At 35.8% G+C, this 14,261-nt stretch overlaps 1 protein-coding gene across 2 annotated transcripts; it reads right to left on the bottom strand.

Moving 5' to 3' along the window:
• Positions 1–82: 82 nt before the first annotated feature.
• Drp1 (dynamin related protein 1) lies at positions 83–13,578 on the bottom strand. Of its 2 annotated transcripts, XM_022066819.2 has the most exons (13): positions 13,263–13,578; positions 12,846–12,990; positions 11,759–11,967; positions 11,015–11,225; positions 10,014–10,114; positions 9,785–9,931; positions 9,223–9,386; positions 7,399–7,549; positions 5,091–5,306; positions 4,441–4,650; positions 3,779–4,028; positions 3,227–3,438; positions 83–2,669 (listed from the first exon to the last, which is right to left on the bottom strand). In XM_022066819.2, exons 1-13 carry the CDS (start codon positions 13,362–13,364, stop codon positions 2,613–2,615), a joined length of 2,175 nt encoding a protein of 724 aa, XP_021922511.1. In that variant the 5' UTR covers positions 13,365–13,578; the 3' UTR covers positions 83–2,612. The 2 variants fall into 2 exon arrangements, with proteins under 2 accessions (XP_021922511.1, XP_021922512.1); XM_022066820.2 differs by lacking the exon at positions 12,846–12,990.
• Positions 13,579–14,261: the final 683 nt, after the last annotated feature.

Genomic DNA, 14,261 nt, shown 5'->3' with positions numbered 1-14,261 from the left:
GAAATGCAATTGTGTGATGTGGGAACCAACTTAGTTTTAAGGATGGGCTATTAAATTCTTATCACAAGAAACTGAAATCCGCTAATCGTATGATTACCAGTTTATTACATGTTCTTTGTCTTACTGTATTTATGAAAGTTAATAACATACAATACTAAATCACAATTACAAACAGGAAACCAAATACATCACTGATGTGATAAATATTTTACTGCCTGCAATACTGATTCAAACACCACACTCTGTTACCTTCGGCAGACTCAGCGTCTTCTTTCTCCTGACGTTACCACCAATAATTTTGACCTCTTCTAACAGGGGGTATGCTGTACAGAACACATATATATGTATATATAAATAAGTGGTGTTACCTAATGTCCAACTGCTTCAAGACCAGCAGCCAGCAACTCATTTATGTTGAAGATGGAGAAACATATGCCAGGGGTGACTAGTTAGTAGAATGAATGCTGGGGTGAATTCCTCAGCACCACTGCCCACTAAGAAAAGAAACTTCACAAAAGGGTGTAGGAGGGACAGATCAACCTTGCTGCGTTACACTATTTCCGCAGACAGAATACATAGCTGAAATATTTAAACAGTGCCTTATGAACCATAAATGGGGATGTGCATATACTAACTGGATAGTAATCTTGGCTGAAGACTAAGCTATTGCTGCTGCCAGGTGAATGAGCCCTTCAGGTAACTTATCTTGGTTGGATGGATGCCTTGAGGTTTAACCCAGAAGGATCTGGATAGCTTTGGTTTAAGGCATCTGCAACTTGGGGGAGGAATCATTTTGTTCTGAAATTTTACCTTCCAACACATCTCAGTATCCATTCACAATTAACAATGATTCAAATGTGAACTACAAGTATGCAACGACAGTCAATACCTGAAATTATTTGCAGTGAGAGAAAGGATATGGACATCACTACTTATCCACATCCCACTATTCCATCCAAGGCCGGCATGAGTTGTGAGCCAAAATGCCACCTATCACCAACCCTGAAATTAAGACACCCAGTGCTCAATGCCAGAAGAAATCGTCACAAGAATCCATTATCACCCTATTAAATCGCCTGTTACTCATAACCCAACAATGCCATTGACACCAACTCATCAGAACTGCCGTACTCTGTCGACTGGAGACAATTTAAAGTGGTCAGGTACTGCAAGTACATCCCCCAATAGCCTGTTACGCTGTAAATAACTTGCTTATATTCCTTTCATACACATCTTACTGTAATAATTATCAAGCACATTCACCAACATCTTAGGCATGGCCACTGACATTAAAAAACATACACCATAAAGGATAACTATAACTCTTGCAATATATCTTCTACATTTTTTCAAACAAAAACTGATATATTGTAAATTATTGTAATTACTAATAGCTTTGTAATGACCAGTCAATAAACAATGTGATTTTAACACTGTAAGGACATTATGTTCAATGAAGTATGTTTTTACACAGATTATATATCAGAGTGAATCATTAACATTCTTAAAATTAGAGACTATCTCCTTTGTAGCAAATGTCTGTCAGTGCAGAGAACTATAAACAGTTATTCAACCACAAATATATTTAAAAATGTCTGTTAAAATTAAACATATTTTGTCACACACTTTCATCATGTAACAGCTAAAATGCAGATTTTACAATAAAGCACAAAGAGCCTACAGCAGACAACAAAATAAATGTAGTGCTTTAATAATTTTTAACAAGGTGTAGAGGGCAGATATTTGCATATCAGAGGACAGAAGAAACAACTTACGACACAGCTCAATTAAGTACCTCATATGCATGAATTATCTATATTTATCAAAATTGTTTACAATTCAACGTTAATTTTAAAAACACATTCTTTAACATTCTAAGGAATGATCTAATTGAAAGAGAAAAATCTAAACAAAAACTCACTACATCTGCTTATTCAGTTTATCACACTAGACTAATGGGGCACTACATGACAGAACCATACTTCAATAGCTACATTACACCAACAATTTACGCGCCTTCACTATGATATTTCATTCGGAGAACTCACTCAGTTTGTAAACAACCATCTCCTGAAACTTGCTGTTAATGCCAATGACTAGACCATGGACAAAGTTAGCTTACTACAAGTACTCTCACACACTGCAAAGTGCAAAAACTGAAAATTCAGTATTTTAATGTTACTTTCACATAAGTAACTTTTTTAGTTTTTAAAATTATGTTTGGCAGACTGGGCAGATGGAAAATCAACCCTTAAATATAATGAAAATTATACTGTTCATATAAAAATAAATTCAGCTCATTTCAAGTTTCTTTTTCAGTGCACATTAATGTTCTTTTGAATTATCTACATACTGTTAAGCGATATAACACGGGCTTGTATCTTCAACAAATGTCAACTTCACTGCCTTCATTTATTTATGTAAAGTACATTATAACTTCATATTCATTGATCATGAATCTATCATGTTCAAAAATTAATATAATATTTCATACCTTTGTAAAGTCAAAAATTACAGACCATGCTTTTAAATCAAAATAATATAAACACAAGGAAAACTTGCTGTCTTTCCATTAGTAATACTTCTCACTGTTGACCACCCTCAGCAAAGTCTCACCACATGTGGGTCTCCCGGATCTCACTGATGATGTGTCCAGCTTGCTGAAGAGCCTACAGAAACAACAATACAACATACAAATTTTATGCAATTGAACTCATTTGATAATTTTTCTGAATTAGCCTTTCAGTGATTCAGACTGTGAAGCACTAACATGTGAGCATACGTTTTGCTGTATTGTTCAGATGCCCTGGATGAGTGAAAAGTTTTATGTTTCAGAGTGGCGCATTATTTATACAAAGCAGCACATAAAAATAATACTAAGTAACATTGTATAACAAAATACTAATATCATTAATTTTCTTTGTTTAATTAAACAATGTAATACAATTTCATGTACTGTGAACACGGAGATTATAATAACTGTTGCATGTTGTAGTACACATACAAAGGCCTTCCTGTAACAGCATTAATATGGCAACGTTTAGAATATTGTTCCACAAAGCCCAAAATCCTGTAACAACATATAATCACAACTGAAAGTGACATATAATACTCTCAAATAACTAATTATGAATGGAAAAGTAACAAAATAACCCCTTTTGAATAGAAACATAAAAAGGAAGAAACAGAGTAAATGAAATTACAAGTATAAAGAAATCTATCTGACCTTCAGCATATCAGCAGCTTCCTTGCGGCGTTGTGCGATGTGTTCCGATTCATTTAGGAGTTCTTCTGCTTGGTCTGACTTATACAAGTGAGTCACCAACTCTGACTGAAGGTTGTCTTTCACAAAGTTGACTAAAAAATGCATCACAGCTTTTGGAACGCTATCCTGGATTGACTTGCGCACAATGTAGAAATATGACTTTATTAGTCGCTCTGCAGAAAATAAATGCAATATAAACAGATGAAATATGGCAACTTCTTAAGGTCTTCATTACAGACAGTCATTAATATGTGGCTATACTGAATGTCACCAAGTAATTATTAATTTGCCTTAATTCACTGATTCAAAAGTGTGGCCATAGAAATTTTGGAAGTATGAACATCAGATGATTTCATGAATAACACAGAAGTAACAGAATTTAAGTTGCCCACTATTTTTAGTCTTAAATTTACATTATTTCAGTATGTTATTTAATTCAAACTATGCTCATTCTTCTTAGGGGACAGATTATGAAGTTTCACAACTACGAAGACTAGATCTAGAAATGCATACCTATAACATCACAGTCACGCTGCTCCCTTTCAGACAGCTTCCTGCTTGTCTGCATTGGAACTTCTGGCAGCAAATTTACAGGTTTCTGCGGACTAAGCACACCTTTCCCATCGCTCTGATGTGTCGGTGTGACACTTGGTGAGTCTTCTGTATATCCCTCCTTTTCTGGTCTAATACCAGGGAAATAGTTTGACAAAGATGCTACTACATTTGTGACCTGTTCATAGTTGTATAGATTAACTGCGTGGTTCTGAAAAATATAAGGATAAAATGTATGCACTCATTAATTTATAAGATAATCACAGTAGTTCAGACACGCTTAGATAAGCAACAAATAAGGCACAAATCTTCCTTGAAACAGGGAACCATGAAAATTTAAATGTGAACACACGTTTGGGTGAAGCTAATTTTGCTGGTCCTTTATTACTCAAATGACAATTATGAGTGTCATACTAATTTCATAACATATATTGTACTTCTCATTATACTGTAAATTTAAACATTACATTTTTGGAAAAGCTGCTTATACTCTTATGAGATGTAACATTCAGTTTATAAAGACAGAAACTGTAATGATTGTTTTTATTTTGACTGCCAAAACAATTAATATAAACCTACATTAATTTGAACAATTCTCTAAAAATGAATTTAATCTAACCTACCTTTGGCACATCTCTTTCTGCATCCCCTACAAGTGAAGATGAGGACTGATTCACATGAAGAGGAAGATTATGTCTTTTGTTGACTGGTCGCTGGGGTCTTCCATCTTCCTCCACGGATTTCAGGAGGGAAGAAACCAGGGCTGCATCTTTGTGGAAATCAGGGTGTTTCGTGTTTATGTATGCCAACTCGATAGCTACCAAATTCTCCACCTAAGAAATTAAAATATGTGAATATAAAAAGAGTTCACAAGGACAAGGAAAAGTTTGATAAAGTAACAGAACCTGTCAAACTTCAACACAGTTTATTCTTGTGAACATTAACATTTGTTAATGTTATACATCTGTATGTCTAGTGACTTCACATCAGTGCATCAGAATCTTAATCCTGAGGTCATTTCAAGACAGAAATGGTATATGAACATGAATTTGACTCTAAACAGTTACTGATATTTGTCACAGATGTTCTCAACAAATTCAATTCAAAATTCTTTACTGTCCAAACATAACACAGAACTGCTGTGTGGTAACTAAAGTAATCATGAAAATTAAAACATAAAATACCAGACAATACATTACCAATAGCAATAAGTCTTATGTCACTACAGAGACCTAAGGGTCCCAACATTTACATATAAAAAATTTGCTGTTACCATTGTGTTTGTTGTGGGCAAGCGTCTCCTCAATAGATGAGTAACAACATCAACAATTCGTTCATGCAGTTTAGGAAAGCGTAACATTTCCTGCTGCACCTCTGTACCGCAGTGTTGAATAATTCGCTGCATTTCTTCATGAACCAACTCCACACACCGCAGTGACGGTTCCTCAAGGCGGCGGATTTGCCGTTTCACGAGCAATTCAAATGAAACCTAAAATAGCATACTTCTTTGTAATATACAAACAGGACTTCCTCGAACAACTGAATCGGGCCTCCCTGACATTGATAAAAACATGCTGACGACAGCTGCTAGCGGCTTACACGTCATATGGGCCACTCACACAGCTGTTACTGCGCAGCTCATGAGAACAGTACATGAAGGTGTTCCTGACCCAAAACTTACATTTTTCACTAATGAAGCTTGGTTCCATCTGAGTGGGTATACCAATACTCGAAACAACAGGTACTAGAGCGATATTAATCTGAGACAGACTTTTGAAGTGCCCCTTCATGATCAGAAGATTGGTGTGTGGTGTACCATTACTGCTTCACAAAGAGTAGGACCTATATTTTTTGAAAACACTATTAATTCCGACCGTTATGTCACTGATATTCTTAGGCCCTTTTTTGAGAGTATTACAGAAGAATAAATGACATATGGTTATTTTATGCAAGATTGTGCTACAGCACACATGCTGCCACTTATTCCATTAATGTTTTAAACTAAGTGTCTAAAGACAGACTGATAACTCGCAGGTTGTGGCCTGCAGGGTCCCTAGACTTAAATCTGTGTGATTTTTATCTGTGGGGAAGTCTAAAAGACAAAGTGTATTCAAATAATCCCCACACATTTGATTAAGTTAATAAAATCATTCGTGAAGCAATAACATCTGTCGATGTCAGTTAACTGAAACTAGTGACAAGCAATCTTTTCAAGAGACCTGAACAATGTTTAAGAGCAGAAGGTAGACATTTTGAGCATCTAATGAGATGGTGAATCTTTTAAACAAATAATTTACTTTCAGAAATGCACATATGTGTTTATAATGTGCAGCATTTCAAGTGTGAGGCAGCACTAATTTTCCTCGCAGATGTTGCAAGCATTCCACACGCACAAGCCGGAGGCAGAAGTGTCAGGCGATTCGGTCGATCGAGGAAGACCTGATATAGCAGGTGTGCACCAGGCAAAGCTAGCCAAGAAAATGTTTCTCAAATGTATGCTGACAGATTTGTGTGAGAAATGCAGATGTGGAAAGTGCTCTCATGTAACACCGAAGGAAACCAGTCATTATCAATTGTTCAGACTTCTAGTATATGGACAATTGCTGAGCAAATGCTACTTTGAGGCACTAGTTGCATAAAATATGGCAAAAGAACTTGAACACAAAACAACACTTAATCATGAAAATGCTGTTAGCATTGCCTTTAAGGGGAGAACTTGATGTTACCTTAAAAAATCTGAATAATTTTAATGGATAATTTGTAAACAACTTCAAACTATTCAATCTGCATCTTTGTGAAAATAGTGGCATAAACAAAGGGGAACTGCAGGTATTTCTATATGGAATTGGAATTTATTAACACTTGTGTTGGGCATATTAGGATATGCCATTAAAATTTTGTTCAGGAATAGAAAAAATTAAATAAAGTTGAACTAATATGAGAAGAATGATGGCACAATAAAGGAGTGCATTATGGATCCTGTTTGGCCTAATGTAAGAATAAACTAGCTCTATGAAAAGTAATTTTTAGAATTTTCAGGCATACTATTTTAACTCCCATTAGACTAATAACACTAATAACCGAGTAAGAAGTTGGCAAGTGACCTACCAAATCACCATCAATTTATGGCTGCCTATCACATGCCCCAGATTCTGAAGCTGTATTGTTTAAACAATACATTTTGGTTACTGTAAGCCTAAACAAAGAAAATGTAATTGTAGTGCTAACAACAGGTTGTGACAAACTCCCAACTTCTGATTATTTGTATTATTGTATTACTTGTAAAGAAATCAGAAGAATTTTTACTGAATGAGAAAGTGTTTTATTTTACATAATTTTTTTTCAATAAAAGTCTTAACAAGCTCCCAATTCAATGCAGGAGAAAAAACAACTATATCATGCAGTTTAATATAATGCAAGACTACTGACCTAAATACAATAATACTGTAATGTATATTTTAAACTTATGAACTAAAACAGATATTTATGGATTATCAATGAATTTTAATTATTTATCGAACCTCCCCCGGAAATGCACCGTACACAATGGACAATTTAATAACTACAAGAAGAATTCATACCTCAGGGACAAATAATGCTGGCCTTGGTCCAGTAGCATTCCTAATAGCTGTTAAAATATCCATTTTTGTGAGGCCAGCAAGAGGATGAATTGAGTCTAAAGTCCTTCCAAATGTTTCATGAAATATATAACATATCCTGGCACCTCCGCACCTACACGAAAACCACACGTATTAATGGTTAACAACAATGTAATCTACAATAATACAGAATCCATAAAGCTGAAAGAAAATTAAAATCTGAATACGAAATAAAACAGGGGTCAAGAAAAAAAATTGAAGAAAGCAGCAAGGAGAGAAATACAATGTTTACTTATATTCATACTTTCATTTGTGACAAATTTGCACATTTCTATTATACTGGATACATTCTAATTTAACTCACACAAATAAGTAAGTAATCACAAAATTTAAAAACTACATTTTAGACAGTACAATGATAGTTGTAGATAATATTTATGAAGGTAAAAAACTGCATTCCAACAAATAAAAAGAGAGCGAAGCAGACAGACACGTCCCAAACACCAGTAACACTACGTAGGATCAAAATAATGGATAAAGTTGATGGAGGTCACAAACAGATATACAACTTCTGCATAAGCTTCCTGTGAGCACTGGTTAACTTGTACAAGTTGCCCTCGGCAGACTAGTGGTTAGCGTGCTCACCACAGGAACCAAAGTTCGGGCGGGGTCAAACCCGGCTGAGGTTGATGGATTTTTAAGGGTGATAAAAATCCGTAGCACAACTTCCTTCGGAGGGGAAGTAAAGCCGGTGGTCCCATGTCGTAGATTTATGGCATGTAAAAGAACCTTACGAGCATGACATGAGACATTATGTCAGCAAAATTTCAGTGGCCGTTTCTCACCCAAGTCTCCTGATACACTGCTAGATGGCAGCCAAATCAAATTTGAGTACAAATTGTGTAGAGTTACTACTCTCACTAACACTGGAACGTCCATTGGGCGTTGCCGGATACGGAAATAAATAAACAAATAATTAAACTTGTATAACACTGCAGATTTTTGGATGCAGAAATTTGGTAATGCTGCTGCTATAAATACAATTTAGTTTCATATTTTGACTTTGCTTGACCTAGCCTCTGTCAGGGGTTCAAGCATTATACATAAGTTATATTACAGTAGACTTACCAATGAAACAAAGGGATGTTCAAACAACCCCCTCCTTCACACTAAGGGGCATAACTCACCACTGCAATTTCAAGCATAAACAAACAAGAAACAAAGGGTGACTATCAAAGCAAGCTACGCAAAACCCTTCCCAAATTTCAGTTACATAAAGCGTACATGCTACAAGCATATATCATAAAATGTTCCAACAGTTCATGTCAGTGGTACTAAATCTAAGTGAACAATTTCAAAGCTGGTAGAACAGACTTATATAATTTCCAGACAAAGTACAGGTTCTACAAATACTGGTTAGTAAGGAATGAGAAAACAAATGAAGTGGAAGCAATGCTAGTGCAAGAATAGCACGCAAATTGCCAACTGAGTGGCAGGAGGAAGTGGTTACTGACCAGTGCGAAGAGACCTGAAAGACAGTATCAATAAATAGAAGAGAAAACTTGTATCCAGATAACCGAGACTGCGGTTTGTAAAGTGAGTGGAAATAATCAACAGTAATGTGTGAAATAATTCCTTCTTGTTATTAAACAATAACTCAGCATAATCACCAATTACATTATAACATATAGTAAGAACAGTAGCACATAATCATTTATCCATCATCTATGGTATTTCACCATGCATGGGTGCGCAGGGAAGAATGCACAATGAAAATGGTTATTAAGAATACACAAAAATACTCACAATTCTGTCGTTTCAATGTTTCTTGCTGTACCTTCTATGGTACAACAATATGCTGAGGCGAATTTGGTGATAATTTGTAGTAATGTTTGACTTTTATCAGACACGTCTTCCCCGTATGAATTAAGGAGTGACTGAAACTGTGACACCATGACATTCACTCTCGTCTACAAAAACAGAAAACAGTCAAATTTAGAAAGATAGCAAAGGTGAAACAAATATATATCAAAAGTGCTTATGTTATGTGTATCAAATCTTGATAACATCAAAACATTTGTTTAGTTTCATAGTGACAAACTATATTTATACACAGATCTGAAATATGACTCCTTCCTAGTAGGATCATTCAGTAATACATATCACCATAAATGCATTATTCAACATTAACACACCTACCAGTAACCTCACGCACATTTGTTAATTTTAATTTTGTTTCATAAATTAAGTCATCAGACAATATGACACTCTTTTTTTTTCCTCAGAAGGCTGCAGTCTGAGTTACAGACATTTTACAAGTAAAATAAACAATTATTACATTTTACATCAAGGTATGAATGCGACTTACCTTCAGATCTGGTAGACAATCACGGATGTGGTGCATAAGTAGTCTGTTCAGGGTTTTAGCGAGATAGGGTGTACCGTTTCTGTTGGCCAAGGTTGGATATTTTCTCTGTAGGAAAGCTGCTTCATCTTTCAAGGCATCTTTGATGCTCTAAACACAAAATCATATTTACTTAAAAAATATTAAAATGGAAATTTAATAAAACTAGCAATAATAATATTCATTACTGTACCTTATTATCCATTATGTCTTGCTGTGATCTGTTCACAATTCCAATTATTCCTAGTTTAACGGGGATCACACGCCCACACAAAATGTCAATAGCATCAGTACCTGCAGAGGGGACAAGAAAGAGTAACAACCGTTTATCAAGCGAATACACAACTTTAAAAGATGTCCTGCAGTCTTGTACTAAAAAGCAGTACAAAATCTATAAAAATCATACAGAAACGACGAAAACTGGAAAACGTTCTACGATGGATACATATGAGTCACTGTATGCCAAACAACGCCATCAACAAATTTCTATTATTTTAATTTTACATGAGCTAAAAGCTTCTCCAGAGTTTTAATTCTTATTGTGACAAAATCCCTATTTATTAATTAATGAAATAGGCAGCTTTTGACACAGCCAGGACAACGGTTTGAGCTCAGCAGAAGGCACCAGTTGGAATCGTGAATGTGAGCAACGAAGAGCAGGATCTTGCCAGAGGCACCATTGCTTTGCGGAAAAAAGTCGATTTCTCCAGTTTTTAAATGCAATTTCCAAACCACACCAAACTTTCTGGCTATACAGCAAGTACCCCTTTTTTGTTTCTCTTGAAATGTTCAGTTTTTTAGACAGCAAATGATCAGAGTTGCACTGTTCCATTCAATCCCAAGAAATGAAACTATGGCTGACCCTAAAAATACTAAGAACTTGTAAATGAGTAGTGTGGCTCGAATGCTGCATTTAGCACAAATTCACTTGCCAGTGATTATAACAAACATTATCAACACAATCACAACACTGCTGCAAGAAAAGTCTTGAAAATAAAACCCCTTCCTTTATCTAACAGCTGACACAGCACTCATAAATACTGATACAGAGTCCACTGACGTGTCTCGAGTATTCCCCTCCATAGCAGTTTGCGCTACCCAAATAAATTCTCATGCATCTACTCAAACTTAGATAAATGTGGTATTCAGAAACTTGCAGTGAATTAGGAAACTATTTCTGTACAACCAACAGACCTGCATCCATCAAGTCTAGTTTTGTAACCACGGCTAATGTTCTTCTGCCATCTGGATCACATTCTTTGGCCATTTTCAAGCTCTCACTGGTAGCCATGTCTGTGTTCGCTGTCACCACTGCCAGGATGATTGAGTTTGGATTGCTAATGTACTTCAACACGAGCTCTCGAATCTGAGATTCGATGTCTTCTGGTTGATCACCCACAGGTACCTGTAATACATGAAGCAGCGTTCAATTTTTGAAACAGGTCAACTGCTTGCTTATTTTGAAATAGAAGCCAAACATTTTTAAGCCTTGACAAAATAAGTGCTCAGACAAATTAATTCTCCACGAGTTTCAATTATGTTTTAAGTGTGTCAAATGTGCAATTTATCAGTTGCAGAATAATAATGGTTTCTTTTTAAAAACTTTCTTTAGTGATGAAACTTCCTTTACAAATGATGGCCAAGTCATCTTGAGGAACATGTATTACTAGTCTCCTGAAAACCCTTGCTGGCTTCAATGAGTCCACCATCAATAATATTCCAGTTCAAGCCAGTAAAATATTGTAAACTATTCCTCCCTTTTATGGATAAACCGAACTGTGATGGAAGTATTTTGAGAGGAGGGGCCCTTTTCAACTTATTGCTACCCCAACTTTAATGCCAATATTGGTGGTGGAGGACAATGTGTCATGCTCTAACATGGCTTCACTGTACAATTAATTAAAAAGTCATAGTATGAAGCAGGGTACTTTTACATACCTTAGTAATTCCTGGAAGGTCAACCAATGTAAGGTTCACAACACGAGTTGAATAAATCTTGAGACTAATTGGTTCTGGGCAAATGCCTTTGTTATGTCCAGCCATCCTCTCAGTTTCCCTGTCAACCTCTGATCTGATTTCATTGAAGTCTGTGTAAACTTTACCTTTAACGTGTAAAAATTTGCCCCATTCTGCTAAGTCCAGTGTACCTGTAATTACAAAGAACACAAATTAAAATTCACCAATTATATCTTCATTACTAATGTTATGGGCATGAATTCCATTACTGGTTTAACAAAAGTCATCAGATTAATTTGTATACAGAGTTTCCACCACAGTCCTCTAAAAAGACCACCAACAAAAAATTGTTTGTGATGTAGATCAATACTTCGGTGAAAGCTGAAAAATTCATCCTTTCCACATATCATAACCACCTTAACACTGCTATCCTCTATGAACTCAAAAGCAACTGTGTAAACCTTAAAGTACAATAAAATTTCAGTTAACTCATGCAAGCATCCTAATGTTATGATATTCAGTTTGTTGTACAGTTACTGTACATTACTAAACTGAGGATGATAAATTTGTGAATATGTACATCTTTATAGCAACTTAGTTACTTACAGCACATATATAACTATTGTTCCTGATATAGGGCTGCCCCAAGGCAGAATATCCAAAACATAAAGGAAATTTCTCCAAGTAAACTCATTAATTACAATGATAAGAAGGCTGTAGCTTTTCAACTGACAGCCAAAGAGCCTGATATTTTGTAAACTTTATCAGAAGTACTTGTAGTTTTAAATGAAGCAAGATATGTAAATGTAAGACATACAAATACATTTAATTTAGCTTTAGCTTTATTAATCGCCCTGATGACAGAGGCAGTATGACCTCTGAAACGTTGGTTAACATTGACCAGACTACACAGCGCAACAACCCAGAAGACAGAAATCTTCATACTCACCGCTGTGAAAACCTCAAATTTTACATAGCTTTGTATATTTTGCAAAAGCTTATGATGACAAAATACATTTGATACTGGCTGTAAACTACATCAATTATGAAGGAACAATTAATTCGCTACCTTCTTCAGCTGTTCTGCGTTCTCTATCCTCCTTAGGACAATATACCAATTGCAAAATCAGTGGACGTCGAGTAACGATGCCTGTGCCTCTAGGTAAGAAGGAGCAACCCACTAAACTTTCAATGACTGAGCTCTTCCCTGAACTCTGTGAAAACGCAACATACATAACATTAAACGCAGAAATGTCTTGCCTACTACAATATAACATACGGGCCACAACAAACATATATTAAAAGTTGAAGAGTATAGTATGATGCTAGTGTGTCAGCTAAATGTGTACGCAGTACTTTAAATAACCAATAGACAAATCAATAACCTAGCCTTACCCGTCTCCGGCAACGCACTCGTCGAGTAATTATTTCATATCAATATTAACACAACTAAAAGTCCATACGAACGTATTGTATTTTACATTACCTGAGTTCCAACTACTATAATTTGAGGCAACTGAATAGCATCGGCCCCAACAGTATTGAAAACATCCTGCAATTTATTTATTACAGGTATCAGTGCTTCCATGTTCAATGAAATAACATACAGTAAACGAATAACGCACGTAATTTAGTATTTCTCCATTCCTTCAGGATTTCTGTTACACGACTAATACACACAACAATAAAATCCGTTTACTAATTTATAACATCCCCAAAACGTGTTAATTATAACCAACTCTTATTAGAGGTCAGTCATTTGCCGAAAGTTACGCAAGGAAAATCAACGACCACATGCAGGTTAGCCAACACAAAACCATATCCTTCAAACAACAATACTTTTAGAACGTACATAAGGGTAGAGTGGTTTGGAGTACGATGTATCAATGACTTTTGAAGTAACCCTCTTATAAGTGATTACAAAATTAGATATCAATAATAATATAGGAAAAGCGCACAGGTGTGCATAAGAAAGTTTTCCTGTATCTAGTACGTCCTAATCCTTGCCATATTCATTGATGGATTTGGTTCTGTTTTTACATTTTGTTATGTGGTATCTGTCGCATCGTTGATCACATAGTCCACATACACATTCGGGTCCTGGTTCGTGGTAGAGTTTCGTTTTACAAATCTTGTGGTGGTAGCCGTGAACTGCCAGGCTTGTTATTGCGTGACGTAGTGGTTGGTTCAATCCTGATGGCGCGTATTTTGAAATTCCAAGAGTAATTTTCAGGAATCGTGCCTTGACGTTTTCCAGTCATTTTACGTCTTTCAGACTTAGGTTGGACCATGCGATTTCGATTCCATAGGGTAGCAGTGGGACAATTTTAGCTTCGAATAATCTTACAGCGGTTTCAAGGCTAAATTGTCTTAGATTTTTTTATTTCGAGCATCCCTTTGGTAGCTGCGATGGCTCTCTCTTTAATGTGGATCCAGTAGGACTTTGTTGTAGTCTGCAGTGTTACTCCCAGGTACTTAAATGCAT

The sequence above is a fragment of the Zootermopsis nevadensis genome, unplaced genomic scaffold, assembly GCF_977971745.1.
Source record: "Zootermopsis nevadensis isolate Lab colony 2312 unplaced genomic scaffold, Znev_1.0 Znev_ptg000006l, whole genome shotgun sequence".
Lineage (NCBI taxonomy): Eukaryota > Metazoa > Arthropoda > Insecta > Blattodea > Termopsidae > Zootermopsis > Zootermopsis nevadensis.
Note: the sequence above shows the minus strand (reverse complement) of the source record. Positions and strands in the feature narration are given on the sequence as shown.

Bases quoted from the DNA above. Each gene is read 5' to 3' on its own strand.
- Drp1 (XM_022066819.2), bottom strand. From the start codon at position 13,364: ATGGAAGCACTGATACCTGTAATAAATAAATTGCAGGATGTTTTCAAT. The intron at 4,029-4,440 runs GTAGGTTAGATT...TATATTTTTCAG, and splicing joins CAGAAAGAGATGTGCCAAAG to AACCACGCAGTTAATCTATA. The intron at 3,439-3,778 runs GTATGCATTTCT...TATTTTCTGCAG, and splicing joins GCGTGACTGTGATGTTATAG to AGCGACTAATAAAGTCATAT.